The following is a 17,166-nucleotide window of genomic DNA, read 5'->3' on the forward strand; positions in this document are numbered from 1 at the left end:
GCACCGACATCAAGAAGATAAGTGCAGCGCCGCCCAGCGCCGACATCAAGAAGAAGAGGAGTGCAGCGCCGCCCAACGCCGACATCAAGAAGCCCCCGCTCTGCCCAGCGCCGACATCAAGAAGCCCCCGCGCCGCCCAACGCCGACATCAAGAAGAAGATGAGTGCAGCGCCGCCCAGCGCCGACATCAAGAAGAAGATGAGTGCAGCCGCCCAGCGCCGACATCAAGAAGAAGATGAGTGCAGCCGCCCAGCGCCGACATCAAGAAGCCCCCGCGCCGCGGACTGGCCTTTACCTTCAGCAGAAGCTGGTACTTGGTGATCCGCTGAATCGGTTTAATGAGGAAGTCGCCGATTGTGAATCGCTGGTTAATCTCCTGCTTTACATCCTAAACAAAGAGAAATCCAAGACTGTGTCACATGATTCATGAACTGGAACCCCCACCCTGGACAGAGGATGACCCCCCCCCCTCCAGCTTTATATATTACCCTTATGATGAAGGGAAAGAACCTTAAACACAAGTGGGAAAATCCGTCAGGTGAGAGCAGGAAACAGCCGGCCCAAATATTTATCCATAAACTTCCTTATTAAGTGACAAGGAAGGGAACGAAGTCAGGACTGATGAGACTAAATAGCGGCAATTACATTAGAGGCTCTTATTAGGACCCAGCGATGGCGGCAGATTGTGATCATACAGAATAAAAAATACAATAATGGAATTGTTACATTGTATCAGGGCGGGGGAGGCGTAAGACATCTACAGAAGCTTCAGAGACTCTGATTCACAGCCTGTATTATACTCCAGAGCTGCACTCACTATTCTGCTGGTGGAGTCACTGTGTACATACATTACATTACTTATCCTGTACTGATCCTGAGTTACATCCTGTATTATACTCCAGAGCTGCACTCACTATTCTGCTGGTGGAGTCACTGTGTACATACACTACATTACTTATCCTGTACTGATCCCAAGTTACTGCCTGTATTATACTCCAGAGCTGCACTCACTATTCTGCTGCTGGAGTCACTGTGTACATACATTACATTACTTATCCTGTACTGATCCTGAGTTACATCCTGTATTATACTCCAGAGCTGCACTCACTATTCTGCTGGTGGAGTCACTATGTACATACATTACTTATCCTGTACTGATCCTGAGTTATATCCTGTATTATACTCCAGAGCTGCACTCACTATTCTGCTGGTGGAGTCACTGTGTACATACATTACATTACTTATCCTGTACTGATCCTGAGTTATATCCTGTATTATACTCCAGAGCTGCACTCACTATTCTGCTGGTGGAGTCACTGTGTACATACATTACTTATCCTGTACTGATCCTGAGTTATATCCTGTATTATACCCCAGAGCTGCACTCACTATTCTGCTGGTGGAGTCACTGTGTACATACATTACTTTACTTATCCTGTACTGATCCGGAGTTACATCCTGTATTATACTCCAGAGCTGTACTCACTATTCTGCTGGAGGAGTCACTGTGTACATACATTACATTACTTATCCTGTACTGATCCTGAGATACATCCTGCATTATACTCCAGAGCTGTACTCACTATTCTGCTGGAGGAGACACTGTGTACATACATTACATTACTTATCCCGTACTGATCCTGAGTTACATCCTGTATTGTACACCAGAGCTGCACTCACTATTGTGCTGGTGGAGTCACTATGTACATACATTACATTACTTATCCTGTACTGATCCTGAGTTATATCCTGTATTATACTCCAGAGCTGCACTCACTATTCTGCTGGTGGAGTCACTGTGTACATACATTACTTATCCTGTACTGATCCTGAGTTACATCCTGTATTATACGCCAGAGCTGCACTCACTATTCTGCTGGTAGAGTCACTGTGTACATACATTACATTACTTATCCTGTACTGATCCTGAGTTATATCCTGTATTATACTCCAGAGCTGCACTCACTATTCTGCAGGTGGAGTCACTGTGTACATACATTACATTACTTATCCTGTACTGATCCTGAGTTATATCCTGTATTATACTCCAGAGCTGCACTCACTATTCTGCTGGTGGAGTCACTGTGTACATACATTACATTACTTATCCTGTACTGATCCTGAGTTATATCCTGTATTATACTCCAGAGCTGCACTCACTAGTCTGCTGGTGGAGTCAATGTGTACATACATTACATTACTTATCATGTACTGATCCCGAGTTACATCCTGTATTATACTCCAGAGCTGCACTCACTATTCTGCTGGTGGAGTCACTGTGTACATACATTACATTACTTATCCTGCACTGATCCTCAGTTACATCCTGTATTATACCCCAGAGCTGCACTCACTATTCTGCTGGTGGAGTCACTCTGTATAAATCATCCGGCCGGCAGGGAATGACATTGTGGATGTTTTCTTACCTCAAAGAAGGAATCGTACTCGGCGACCACGTATTCTGAGCGCGGTTTGTTCTGGCAGTAGACCACGTACATGTGCAGCTTCCTCTCCTGGACAGAACATGCAATGACTGTTAATAATACAGTACGGAGGAGGAGATGACGCTGCTCTCGGTACTAGAATATGGCGCCGCTTCACTCCTGATCTATTGTAATTGGGTTTCTTAATTAATATTTCTATTATAACTTCTGCTGCTGCCTGACCCCCCATGCAGTGGATGAATATATCCAGTAAAGACAAGAGGAGTCAGTGTTACTACATGTATCTATATAGACCGGACCCTAGACATCGCCATGACAACCAGAACAGAAACCTCGATTCTTTACACTGCAGGCTGCATCCAAAGGACTGGCAAACAATGCAACTCACTGCAGATCTTTTCTTCTGTCCTTCTTCAACCTCCGCTGCCTGACCCCCGGATCGCCCATTGATCTCCCCTCTTAGTGATCAGCATGTTAAGCCCCCGGCCCTCCCACAACCACAGACTTTCCAGGTATCGTTACCTGAATGGCGACACGCGGGGGATTAACTTACATGTTTAATGAAAAGTTGCGCCAGCCGCTCCGGCTCCGGGAGACATTTCTGAAGCTCCCCCAGGAAAAAGCTGAGAAGGAAAAGAATAAACATTCAGCGCGGATCCTGCGGGGTTCAGGGGGTTAAAACCCATCAACAAATCTTTCGACACCGTATAAGTTCTGAGGAGAAAACGGAGTTACGCATGGTTCATAAAGGGTTAATGACTGGAGCGCTGGTCTCCTAACAAGAGTTTATATAGGCAGGACCCTGGAAGTAGCCATGACAACCAGAATGAAAACCTCCATGCTTTACACTGCAGGCGGAATCTAGAGTACTGGAAAAAGGTGCAAAATATGGCGGAAATAAAACTTGTAGCAAATATCGATGACTGCGGCAAAATAATAATAAAACTGGGATTCGCGTTTTGGGAGGAAACATTAATAAAATACGACTGCGGCTCCTGTGAGGTCGGCGAAATCCTACACAGCAGGAGATACGAGAATCGTTACAGTGTCATGGACTGAAACAATCCATATTATATCACCTATAACAATGAATAAACAAGACGTCATCCCCTCCCCCATCCATCGGCGCCGTCCTCTGCAAATACTCGAAGGTCGCGCTTCATCAGAATTGTTACTTAGCTAATAGATTAAGTCGGCACAGGTCGTGCAGGAACGGCGTCCGCCATGGTGCGGGGGCAGCGGGGGTGTCTGGTGCCGCTTTATTACAGACGGTCGTCTTAATGATGAGTTGTTGAAACATGAACAGTGGCGGCCTCTGTCCTGAGGAATGGAAGGCGGCGGGACACGGACACAACGAAAACCGCCATTTATTAACCTCCTCCCTTCCTCATGGGAACAGTTAGTGAAAGGAGCAAGAGGGAGATGTGGAGCGCGGACCGTCGTACAAACCGGAGAATCCGCAGGAAGACGCAGACGCGGTCATCAAATGTCACATTCTGTTCACAAAAGTTCTCATCATAGCGGAAAAAACGTAACAACATTTGCCGCGTGCAGAAGTCAGAAACGAATATCTCCAAACATTTCCGGAAGGCGCGCAAAATCTGATTTCTATATGTCTATGACGTGTTCTGTGGAGTGACGCTTCTCTATGTGACGTGTTCTGTGGAGTGACGCTTCTCTATGTGACGTGTTCTGTGGAGTGACGCTTCTCTATATGACGTGTTCTGTGGAGTGACGCTTCTCTATGTGACGTGTTCTGTGGAGTGACGCTTCTCTATGTGACGTGTTCTGTGGAGTGACGCTTCTCTATATTACGTGTTCTGTGGAGTGACGCTTCTCTATGTGACGTGTTCTGTGGAGTGACGCTTCTCTATATGGCGTGTTCTGTGGAGTGACGCTTCTCTATATGACGTGTTCTGTGGAGTGACGCTTCTCTATGTGGCGTGTTCTGTGGAGTGACGCTTCTCTATGTGACGTGTTCTGTGGAGTGACGCTTCTCTATGTGACGTGTTCTGTGGAGTGACGCTTCTCTATGTGACGTGTTCTGTGGAGTGACGCTTCTCTATGTGACGTGTTCTGTGGAGTGACGCTTCTCTATGTGACGTGTTCTGTGGAGTGACGCTTCTCTATGTGACGTGTTCTGTGGAGTGACGCTTCTCTATGTGACGTGTTCTGTGGAGTGACGCTTCTCTATGTGACGTGTTCTGTGGAGTGACGCTTCTCTATGTGACGTGTTCTGTGGAGTGACGCTTCTCTATGTGACGTGTTCTGTGGAGTGACGCTTCTCTATGTGACGTGTTCTGTGGAGTGACGCTTCTCTATGTGACGTGTTCTGTGGAGTGACGCTTCTCTATGTGACGTGTTCTGTGGAGTGACGCTTCTCTATGTGACGTGTTCTGTGGAGTGACGCTTCTCTATGTGACGTGTTCTGTGGAGTGACGCTTCTCTATGTGACGTGTTCTGTGGAGTGACGCTTCTCTATATGACGTGTTCTGTGGAGTGACGCTTCTCTATATGACGTGTTCTGTGGAGTGACGCTTCTCTATGTGACGTGTTCTGTGGAGTGACGCTTCTCTATATGACGTGTTCTGTGGAGTGACGCTTCTCTATATGACGTGTTCTGTGGAGTGACGCTTCTCTATGTGACGTGTCCTGTGGAGTGACGCTTCTCTATGTGACGTGTTCTGCGGAGTGACGCTTCTCTATGTGACGTGTTCTGCGGAGTGACGCTTCTCTATGTGACGTGTTCTGTGGAGTGACGCTTCTCTATGTGATGTGTTCTGTGGAGTGACGCTTCTCTATCTGACGTGTTCTGTGGAGTGACGCTTCTCTATGTGACGTGTTCTGTGGAGTGACGCTTCTCTATATGACGTGTTCTGTGGAGTGACGCTTCTCTATATGACGTGTTCTGTGGAGTGACGCTTCTCTATGTGACGTGTTCTGTGGAGTGACGCTTCTCTATATTACGTGTTCTGTGGAGTGACGCTTCTCTATGTGATGTGTTCTGTGGAGTGACGCTTCTCTATATGACGTGTTCTGTGGAGTGACGCTTCTCTATGTGACGTGTTCTGTGGAGTGACGCTTCTCTATGACGTGTTCTGTGGAGTGACGCTTCTCTATATGACGTGTTCTGTGGAGTGACGCTTCTCTATGACGTGTTCTGCGGAGTGACGCTTCTCTATATGACGTGTTCTGCGGAGTGACGCTTCTCTATATGACGTGTTCTGTGGAGTGACGCTTCTCTATATGACGTGTTCTGTGGAGTGACGCTTCTCTATATTACGTGTTCTGTGGAGTGACGCTTCTCTATGTGACGTGTTCTGTGGAGTGACGCTTCTCTATGTGACGTGTTCTGTGGAGTGACGCTTCTCTATGTGACGTGTTCTGTGGAGTGACGCTTCTCTATATGACGTGTTCTGTGGAGTGACGCTTCTCTATGTGACGTGTTCTGTGGAGTGACGCTTCTCTATGTGACGTGTTCTGTGGAGTGACGCTTCTCTATGTGACGTGTTCTGTGGAGTGACGCTTCTCTATATGACGTGTTCTGTGGAGTGACGCTTCTCTATATGACGTGTTCTGTGGAGTGACGCTTCTCTATATTACGTGTTCTGTGGAGTGACGCTTCTCTATGTGACGTGTTCTGTGGAGTGACGCTTCTCTATGTGACGTGTTCTGTGGAGTGACGCTTCTCTATGTGACGTGTTCTGTGGAGTGACGCTTCTCTATGTGACGTGTCCTGTGGAGTGACGCTTCTCTATATGACGTGTTCTGTGGAGTGACGCTTCTCTATGTGACGTGTTCTGTGGAGTGACGCTTCTCTCTATGACGTGTTCTGTGGAGTGACGCTTCTCTATGTGACGTGTTCTGTGGAGTGACGCTTCTCTATATGACGTGTTCTGTGGAGTGACGCTTCTCTATATGACGTGTTCTGTGGAGTGACGCTTCTCTCTATGACGTGTTCTGTGGAGTGACGCTTCTCTATGTGACGTGTTCTGTGGAGTGACGCTTCTCTATGTAACGTGTTCTGCGGAGTGACGCTTCTCTATGTGACGTGTTCTGTGGAGTGACGCTTCTCTATGTGACGTGTTCTGTGGAGTGACGCTTCTCTCTATGACGTGTTCTGTGGAGTGACGCTTCTCTATGTGACGTGTTCTGTGGAGTGACGCTTCTCTATATGACGTGTTCTGTGGAGTGACGCTTCTCTATGTGACGTGTTCTGTGGAGTGACGCTTCTCTCTATGACGTGTTCTGTGGAGTGACGCTTCTCTATATGACGTGTTCTGTGGAGTGACGCTTCTCTATATGACGTGTTCTGTGGAGTGACGCTTCTCTATGTGACGTGTTCTGTGGAGTGACGCTTCTCTATGTAACGTGTTCTGCGGAGTGACGCTTCTCTATGTGACGTGTTCTGTGGAGTGACGCTTCTCTATGTGACGTGTTCTGTGGAGTGACGCTTCTCTCTATGACGTGTTCTGTGGAGTGACGCTTCTCTATGTGACGTGTTCTGTGGAGTGACGCTTCTCTATGTGACGTGTTCTGTGGAGTGACGCTTCTCTCTATGACGTGTTCTGTGGAGTGACGCTTCTCTATGTGACGTGTTCTGTGGAGTGACGCTTCTCTATATGACGTGTTCTGTGGAGTGACGCTTCTCTATATGACGTGTTCTGTGGAGTGACGCTTCTCTATGTGACGTGTTCTGTGGAGTGACGCTTCTCTATGTAACGTGTTCTGCGGAGTGACGCTTCTCTATGTGACGTGTTCTGTGGAGTGACGCTTCTCTATGTGACGTGTTCTGTGGAGTGACGCTTCTCTCTATGACGTGTTCTGTGGAGTGACGCTTCTCTATGTGACGTGTTCTGTGGAGTGACGCTTCTCTATATGACGTGTTCTGTGGAGTGACGCTTCTCTATGTGACGTGTTCTGTGGAGTGACGCTTCTCTCTATGACGTGTTCTGTGGAGTGACGCTTCTCTATATGACGTGTTCTGTGGAGTGACGCTTCTCTATATGACGTGTTCTGTGGAGTGACGCTTCTCTATGTGACGTGTTCTGTGGAGTGACGCTTCTCTATGTAACGTGTTCTGCGGAGTGACGCTTCTCTATGTGACGTGTTCTGTGGAGTGACGCTTCTCTATGTGACGTGTTCTGTGGAGTGACGCTTCTCTCTATGACGTGTTCTGTGGAGTGACGCTTCTCTATGTGACGTGTTCTGTGGAGTGACGCTTCTCTATGTGACGTGTTCTGTGGAGTGACGCTTCTCTATATGACGTGTTCTGTGGAGTGACGCTTCTCTATGTGACGTGTTCTGTGGAGTGACGCTTCTCTCTATGACGTGTTCTGTGGAGTGACTCTTCTCTCTCTGGGGTCTGATGATGGGTCTGGGTTTGGTGATGCCAGGAGATCGTTACCCGCCTGACTGCATTGTGCCCGCTGTAAGGTTTGGTGGGGGAGGGGTAATGCGGGTGTTTTTAGGGGTCGGCCTCTTAGTTCCAGTGAAGGGTTAATTCTTCGGCACACGAGACGTTCTGGACAATTGTCACTTCCAACTTTGCGGGAACGGTTTGGGGTTCGGTCTTTTGTTTCCTCATGACTGCGCCCCAGTGCACAAGGTCCAGAAATACATGTTCCGTTGGATGGCTGGTTAGTTGGTTGGGGGGTTGGTTAGTTGGGGGTTTGGTTAGTTGGTTGGGGGGGTTGGTTAGTTGGGGGGTTAGTTAGTTGGTTAGTTGGGGGGTTGGTTAGCTGGTTGGTTGGGGAGGTTGGTTAGTTGGGGGTTTGGTTAGTTGGTTGGGGGGGTTGGTTAGTTGGTTAGTTAGTTGGGGGGGTTGGTTAGTTGGTTGGTTAGCTGGTTGGTTGGGGAGGTTGGTTAGTTGTTTGGCTGGGGGGATGGTTAGTTGGTTGGGTGGGTTAGTTGGTTGGGGGGCTGGTTAGTTGGTTGGGTGGGTTAGTTGGTTGGTTGGGGGGTTGGTTAGTTGGTTGGGGGGCTGGTTAGTTGGTTGGGGGGGTTGGTTAGTTGGTTGAGGGGGTTGGTCGGCCGGTCGGGGGAGTTTGGTGTTGAAGAACTTGACCGGCCGCACAGAGTCCTGACCTCAACCCCATCCAACACCTTTACAATAATGTAGAACAGAGATTACGAGCCCGGCCCCCTCCCCTAACATCAGTGTCTGACCCCACAAATGATCGTCTGGATGAAGGGGCATAAAGGGGGGGGGGGGGTCACATACATTTCTCCATATAGTTTATAGACACACGTTCAGACATATCATTATGGAGTAGCAGAGCTGAATGAGACACTTACTCTTTGTGCCAGTCGTAGATCTGGTGGATGTTACCAAACACAATCTTATCCTTCCCGTTCATGTCCTCGGACGACCCTTTCTCTTGTATCCGGGGGATGAAGCCCTGTGCAGAGGGGGCAGAGGATTGGCCATGAGTACAACCTGCAGGTACCTCGGACCCGGAGCTCATGGACATGTCAGTGAATAGAGCAGTGAGCATGGCGGCCGTCAGACTCTTACCTCCACCACCACGCCCAGGTCCTTCACGTAATCTCTCTCAGTCTGAACCAACTCATTTAACACAAACCTGTAAAGAAAAGGGTTCGGAAGTAGATCAGGAAATAGGCAGATGAGAGGAAGCGGATGAGGAAATAGACAGGATGCATGAGAGGAAGCGTATGAGGAAATAGACAGGATGCACGAGGAAGCGGATGAGGAAATAGACAGGATGCACGAGGAAGCAGATGAGGAAATAGACAGGATGCATGACAGGAAGTGGATGAGGAAATAGACAGAATGCCCGAGAGAAAGCGGAATAGACAGGATGCACGAGAGAAAGCGGATGAGGAAATATAATGCATTACAGGAAGTGGATGAGGAAATCGACAGGATGCACGAGAGGAAGCGGATGAGGAAATAGACAGAATGCACGAGAGAAAGAAGAAGAGGAAATAGACAGGATGCACGAGAGAAAGCGGATGAGGAAATAGACAGGATGCACGAGGAAGCGGATGAGGAAATAGACAGGATGCATTACAGGAAGTGGATGAGGAAATAGACAGAATGCCCGAGAGAAAGCGGAATAGACAGGATGCACGAGAGAAAGCGGATGAGGAAATATAATGCATTACAGGAAGTGGATGAGGAAATCGACAGGATGCACGAGAGGAAGCGGATGAGGAAATAGACAGAATGCACGAGAGAAAGAAGAAGAGGAAATAGACAGGATGCACGAGAGAAAGCGGATGAGGAAATAGACAGGATGCACGAGGAAGCGGATGAGGAAATAGACAGGATGCATTACAGGAAGTGGTTGAGAAAATGGACAGGATGCAGGAGAGGGAGCGGATGAGGAAATAGAATGCATTACAGGAAATGGATGAAATAGACAGGATGCATTACAGGAAGTGGATGAGGAAATAGGATGCATGAGAGGAAGCAGATGAGGAAATAAGACAGAATTTATTAGGGGAAGTGGATCAGGAAATAAACAGGACATATCAGGGGAAGTGTGTTGTGGATGAGGAGTCAGGCAGGATACAAGGGTGGCAGTATTCCTGTATAGTAGTGATTCTTGCGCACAGCTGGTATAACGCAGGCTCGGTGCCCTCCACGCACACAATGGCCCCAGTGTCTGGGCAGAGATGTTATTTTTCCCTTTCACAGAAACTGCTTTGTTTCAACGCACAAGAATCACAACGAGACACAAGATGCAGCTGGCGCGAGGCCACCCCGGCTCCTATGGGAACATCCATGTGCATAAACGTCACCACAGTGACACCCTGTATATGTAGCAAGAGGCGGCGGGGAAGGGGTGCGGAGCAGGCGGAGATCAGACATGGGGTACAGGAAGGGGCCGCATCACTCACATTCGCCCCCTCAGAGCTTTTGCTTTCTGCTCCTCCTCGTGGTTCCGTGGAGCGGGCGGCGGGGACATCCCTTCATTACTGTACCCATCACATATAGAACTGATCTGCGGGCTTCTATAGGAGCCGCCATCGATGGTCTGTGGAGAGAAGGGAGTGAGGTCAGGAGAAGGCTCTTACATATTACAGGTCACGTACAGGCCAAGACATGGCAGACGTCACATCTGGGGGTCTCCAAGTCTACCAGGAAATCTGCAGAAGAACATGTGGGAGAAGATGAGGGCGCAGCAAGCGAGAGCAGCTCTGTATGGGGGGGGGTCAGTACATCCGAGATCAACAATCCACCGCTATTCACTGTCTGCACAACCCAAAACCTTCCCTGACCGGTTACCTGGTCACTGAGGACCTGCCGGGGGACTACAAGTCCCAGCATACTCTGCCTGTATGTACAGATGTAGTGTAGGTGATATAGTCGTGCCCTGTCTGCGCACAGTTGTAGTGTAGGTGATATAGTGCTAGTCGTGCCTGTATGCACACATTCTGTCAGTGTCTTGTATTTCGGAGCCCTGTCTGGGTCCCTGTCACTTACCATCTTGTTCCTGACCAGGTTCTCTATAGCACTGACCAGCTCAGCGGCACTGGGGACATCTGCAGAGCTCTGACGGGCCACAAGTAAAGAAGGCTGGAGGCCGCAGACGTGCAAAAGGAAAGCGTGTAAGCAGCAGCAGCCGGCCGGGAGGAGCAGCAGAGGTGTCAGGCAGCAGCCGGCCGGGAGGAGCAACAGAGGTGTCAGACAGCAGAGGTGTCAGGAGGCAGCCGGCAGGGAGGAGCAGCAGAGGTGTCAGACAGCAGCCGGCAGGGAGGAGCAGCAGAGGTGTCAGGCAGCAGCCAGCAGGGAGGAGCAGCAGAGGTGTCAGGCAGCAGAGGTGTCAGGCAGCAGCCGGCAGGGAGGAGCAGCGGAGGTGTCAGGCAGCAGAGGTGTCAGGCAGCAGCCGGCAGGGAGGAGCAGCGGAGGTGTCAGGCAGCAGCCGGCAGGGAGGAGCAGCAGAGGTGTCAGGCAGCAGCCGGCCGGGAGGAGCAGCAGAGGTGTCAGGCAGCAGAGGTGTCAGGCAGCAGCCGGCAGGGAGGAGCAGCGGAGGTGTCAGGCAGCAGCCGGCAGGGAGGAGCAGCAGAGGTGTCAGGCAGCAGCCGGCCGGGAGGAGCAGCAGAGGTGTCAGGCAGCAGAGGTGTCAGGCAGCAGCCGGCAGGGAGGAGCAGCGGAGGTGTCAGGCAGCAGAGGTGTCAGGCAGCAGCCGGCAGGGAGGAGCAGCAGAGGTGTCAGGCAGCAGCCGGCCGGGAGGAGCAGCAGAGGTGTCAGGCAGCAGAGGTGTCAGGCAGCAGCCGGCAGGGAGGAGCAGCAGAGGTGTCAGGCAGCAGAGGTGTCAGGCAGCAGCCGGCAGGGAGGAGCAGCGGAGGTGTCAGGCAGCAGCAGGCAGGGAGGAGCAGCGGAGTTGTCAGGCAGCAGCCGGCAGGGAGTTACGGGGAAAGAAAGCAGGAACAACGTTAGTTAGAAGAGGCGAGAAGTCACCCCAAACACCCAGCACTGCAGCAAATCCCCACAACCCAGACTGCTGGTGAACAACAAGTCCCAGCATTCCCTGCCCCATGCCAGGTACATAAGTGAACAGCTATAACATTATACCATTATAATAATGTCTCTATAATGGGAGATGGGGGAGGGGAGTACAATCTTACGGTGAGGTCCTGGAAATTCCCGTACATTTGTGTTTCCATATCCCTCATATCAATGTGGTTTTCCTGGGGTCACCCTCGGCCCCCCTTTTCTGAGTCGCTATAGTGGTGGACAGATGCTATCTGGGGCCGCAGAACGCCGATTCCTGCAAGCCCACATGGCGGATAATCAACCTATAGGGTTAAAAACGCGGCACGGGCTGAACGCGGCTACAAGTGGCTCCCGACCTTCATTTACACAAGGGGAGGACGTGCAGTTACTTGGCCGCAGTGCGATCTGATTAGACGGGAGGGGCAGCTATTAGATAATGATGAGGGTGATGATCTGTAGAGCTGGAATCCCATCAGCTAAATAATACATCACTTTATACCGAGTTACCATTGTATAATGACAAGTGCTGACCGAGTCCTGCTCACAGCTGAGGGTTTGTTACAATGTATCAGTGTAGACAATACTCGTATTTCACCTGTTCTGGACTCCAGGCTAATAGCGGTTACCTACACTTATACATTGTAACAAACCCCTGAGCACTGAGTCTGTGCAGGCTTTGTGCCCAAAAATTGCTGTATTCCATCACAGCAAGCAGAGATCTTGCAAATGGTATAGCAAAGGGGGAGATTTCCCCAAATGTTCCAGAATTCAAGCAGAAATTGGGCCAAAAAGTGAGGCACGAGGCGTGCGACAAGTGTATTGTTCTGCGTTCCTCACACATCATCACCAGTAACATTTTATTGCAGTTTAATGGTACAGAGACGCCGGCACGGAAAGGGTTAAGTGTCTGATGTATTGGGGGCATATATTATGGTTACGCTGGATTTAGGAAACTGGCGTAGAATTTGTCAGCTGCGCTGGATCACACAAATGTCGCACTGTCCCCCAGTTTACCCCTAAGATCTGCACAGAACCAGGAGACGACGGGCACAGATTCTGCAACCAGCGACCAACCATTCTATATATACCAGGAAACTGGAGCGATACAGTGCAACGCCACTTCCCCCTACATAGAATAAGAAACCTTGATTTGTTATGTACAGATCCTAAAATGTTTTATACTCCAGTCACATCCAGAGCTGCAGCCAACAATTCTACTGGTTGCCCTCTCTTTTCAGAGGTGCTTGTTATGTATACTCTGGTTGTGACATGATGTGACATGCAGAATTGTGAATGCAGCTCTGGATCCTACTTGAGTACACAAGACATGATGTAGCAGCAGAATAGGGACTGCAGCTCTGGAGGTGACTGGAACATCAGATATGTAAAGCAGTGGTGTTTTCCTCTTCGTGTTATAGAGTCGCTTGTCTCCGCTGCGTCGCTATTGGTTACGGCGCACATTCCTGGTCTACATGTCACACATTGCAATCATTACAGGACGTGAGCGGATCGCCCCGGAGGTTGTCACGCGGTTTAGCTGGACTCTCGTTACCTTGTCATCCGGCACTGGTTCATTATCAAAGATCTTCATTGGTGGAGGAAGAGGAGTGTGGGAATCGTCGTCGGCTTCCTCGTCCCATCCTCTCTTGCCCTTCTGGAAAAAAGAAATAAAAAAATCACATTGACGCATTGCGGAGGATGAGCCTTATCCTACCAGACGTTACAGCAATACATAGGGGGGGTCCATATTTTATAACTTATTTCTATCATTAAAGGGCAACTCCAACCAAATCTAGAGAAATATAAAATTCTGGTCAGGAACCTTGAAAACAAAGCATCAGGGAGAGAAACGTTTCGGGTGGAGTTCCCCTTTTATTATATTTAAACAATGTTCCGGACCGAAGACAACCTCGTATAACCATTTTGTGGTCAGGAGGCGGGGCTCTGACAACCACAATGATTTTCAGGGAAGAGTGGTTGTCAATGTAATGGATGAAACATTAGAAGCCGTTTTTCATCCTGTGACTGGATGTGAATATTCTTTGGGTGGAGTCCCCTTTTATGTCTCCAGTTATTCTGTAAATATGATAAGAGAAGGTGATAACGGAACGTGTCGCACCTCGTCGGCGCTGTCTCCCTGCGGCGTGGTGTCGTCGTTGGCTCGGGGGGAGCCCAGGTTCCCGGCTCGTTTCTTCTGCTTCTTGATGTTGCTCTCGCCCTTCCCGCTGTTCAGGCGCCTCACGGGACTCGTCAGCCACTTCTTCAGCGTGTTCGTAGAGCGCTTAGGCCCCGGCGAACTTTGGATCGAATTCAGGGACGACTGTGGCTGTAAATTGGCCACCGAGTCGGACTTGCCGCCATTTTCTCCCCCAGACACAGAAAACGCATCTGCAAATGAACAAACATTAGATCAGAAGGTTAATGATGCGACCGCCGCAAAACACACGATGTCCGGTATAAAGTGTCCGGAGGGCTCTACATTGTAGCAGCTTGTAGCTCTCATCTCCCTGACAACTATATTCCCACACCAGCAAATAGGGATCAGACTCCACCCCCTTAGATTTCCTTTACACTACACAGGTGTGAGGAAGGACTTAGGAAAAGGAATCTCGGAATGATGCATTATGGGAGAGAAGAGATGAGCGGCGTTTTCCTTTAAGGATGAGTGTGATATTTCTACATCCAGGATAGGAGCCAAAATCTCCTGCCCACGGCCTGTCATTACAGAGGTGACCCCCGGCTCCTGGCGGCCCCTGCTCTGTGTATACAGCGCCCTGATAAGCTGCTCGATAATTGGCGCGGCCCGGGTCGCTTGCCCAGGGGACAAAGAATGAGGTCACAGCAAATTAATGATTTTCCACGGCCGCCAGGATTAACCCTGTACCGGCTGCACTCTGGACTGATGAGACACTTCGTGCCAGTACATATCGCTGCGGTCGTCTTATAATTTGCCGCAATTTGACTGGTTGCCATTGACAACTCCTCCACTTATACCGCATCTGAATCCCAACCATCAAATATAATGTAGGGGAGTGAAGGTGGCAGGAGGTGCTGAGATTACACCAGGCGACCTGTGCGAAACACCTGTATATATCTATATGTTATCATAGGTGAGGAGCACGGCGTACATATATACAGGTGAGGAGCACGGCGTACATATATACAGGTGAGGAGTACAGTGTACATATATACAGGTGAGGAGCACGGCGTACATATATACAGGCGAGGAGCACGGCGTACATATATACAGGTGAGGAGCACGGCGTACATATATACAGGTGAGGAGCACGGCGTACATATATACAGGTGAGGAGCACGGCGTACATATATACAGGTGAGGAGTACAGTGTACATATATACAGGTGAGGAGTACAGTGTACATATATACAGGTGAGGAGCACAGCGTACATATATACAGGTGAGGAGCACAGCGTACATATATACAGGTGAGGAGCACAGCGTACATATATACAGGTGAGGAGCACAGCGTACATATATACAGGTGAGGAGCACGGCGTACATATATACAGGTGAGGAGCACAGCGTACATATATACAGGTGAGGAGCACGGCGTACATATATACAGGTAAGGAGCACGGCGTACATATATACAGGTGAGGAGTACAGTGTACATATATACAGGTGAGGAGCACAGCGTACATATATACAGGTGAGGAGCACGGCGTACATATATACAGGTGAGGAGTACAGTGTACATATATACAGGTGAGGAGCACAGCGTACATATATACAGGTGAGGAGTAGGGTGTACATATATACAGGTGAGGAGTAGGGTGTACATATATACAGGTGAGGAGTAGGGTGTACATATATACAGGTGAGGAGCACAGCGTACATATATACAGGTGAGGAGCACAGCGTACATATATACAGGTGAGGAGTAGGGTGTACATATATACAGGTGAGGAGTACAGCGTACATATATACAGGTGAGGAGTAGGGTGTACATATATACAGGTGAGGAGTAGGGTGTACATATATACAGGTGAGGAGTAGGGTGTACATATATACAGGTGAGGAGCACAGCGTACATATATACAGGTGAGGAGCACAGCGTACATATATAAAGGTGAGGAGCACAGCGTACATATATACAGGTGAGGAGTACAGTGTACATATATACAGGTGAGGAGCACGGCGTACATATATACAGGTGAGGAGCACAGTGTACATATATACAGGTGAGGAGCACGGCGTACATATATACAGGTGAGGAGCACGGCGTACATATCTACAGGTGAGGAGCACGTTGTACATATATACAGGTGAGGAGTACAGTGTACATATATACAGGTGAGGAGTACAGTGTACATATATACAGGTGAGGAGTAGGGTGTACATATATACAGGTGAGGAGTAGGGTGTACATATATACAGGTGAGGAGCACGGCGTACATATATACAGGTGAGGAGTACGGTGTACATATATACAGGTGAGGAGTACAGCGTACATATATACAGGTGAGGAGCACGGCATACATATATACAGGTGAGGAGTAGGGTGTACATATATACAGGTGAGGAGCACAGCGTACATATATACAGGTGAGGAGCACAGCGTACATATATACAGGTGAGGAGCACGGCGTACATATATACAGGTGAGGAGCACAGTGTACATATCTACAGGTGAGGAGCACGGTGTACATATATACAGGTGAGGAGTACGTTGTACATATATACAGGTGAGGAGTACAGTGTACATATATACAGGTGAGGAGTAGGGTGTACATATATACAGGTGAGGAGTAGGGTGTACATATATACAGGTGAGGAGTAGGGTGTACATATATACAGGTGAGGAGTACAGTGTACATATATACAGGTGAGGAGCACAGCGTACATATATACAGGTGAGGAGCACGGCGTACATATATACAGGTGAGGAGCACAGTGTACATATCTACAGGTGAGGAGCACGGCGTACATATATACAGGTGAGGAGTAGGGTGTACATATATACAGGTGAGGAGTACAGCGTACATATATACAGGTGAGGAGCACAGCGTACATATATACAGGTGAGGAGCACGGCGTACATATATACAGGTGAGGAGTACAGCGTAATATACAGGTGAGGAGTACAGTGTACATATATACAGGTGAGGAGTACAGCGTACATATATACAGGTGAGGAGTACAGCGTACATATATACAGGTGAGGAGTAGGGTGTACATATATACAGGTGAGGAACACAGCGTACATATCTACAGGTGAGGAGCACAGTGTACATA

At 49.1% G+C, this 17,166-nt stretch overlaps 1 protein-coding gene across 6 annotated transcripts in view; it reads right to left on the minus strand.

Annotated features, from left to right (window-relative positions):
* The window catches only part of KALRN (kalirin RhoGEF kinase), a 263,889-nt gene that overhangs the window by 76,618 nt on the left and 170,105 nt on the right, over positions 1-17,166 (minus strand). For 4 of the 6 annotated variants that reach the window (XM_075829014.1, XM_075829013.1, XM_075829019.1 and 1 more), the window contains 9 exons: positions 14,030-14,298; positions 13,463-13,564; positions 10,897-10,989; positions 10,311-10,447; positions 8,962-9,028; positions 8,742-8,845; positions 2,998-3,067; positions 2,427-2,513; positions 296-388 (listed from right to left, as the gene is read on the minus strand). In XM_075829014.1, coding sequence (XP_075685129.1) covers positions 296-388; positions 2,427-2,513; positions 2,998-3,067; positions 8,742-8,845; positions 8,962-9,028; positions 10,311-10,447; positions 10,897-10,989; positions 13,463-13,564; positions 14,030-14,298 — 1,022 coding nt within the window. The remainder of the gene's footprint in view (positions 1-295; positions 389-2,426; positions 2,514-2,997; positions 3,068-8,741; positions 8,846-8,961; positions 9,029-10,310; positions 10,448-10,896; positions 10,990-13,462; positions 13,565-14,029; positions 14,299-17,166) is intronic. The other 2 variants (XM_075829015.1, XM_075829018.1) reach the window with 1 other exon arrangement.

This window comes from Rhinoderma darwinii, chromosome 6, assembly GCF_050947455.1.
Source record: "Rhinoderma darwinii isolate aRhiDar2 chromosome 6, aRhiDar2.hap1, whole genome shotgun sequence".
In the NCBI taxonomy this organism is placed as follows: Eukaryota; Metazoa; Chordata; class Amphibia; order Anura; family Rhinodermatidae; genus Rhinoderma; species Rhinoderma darwinii.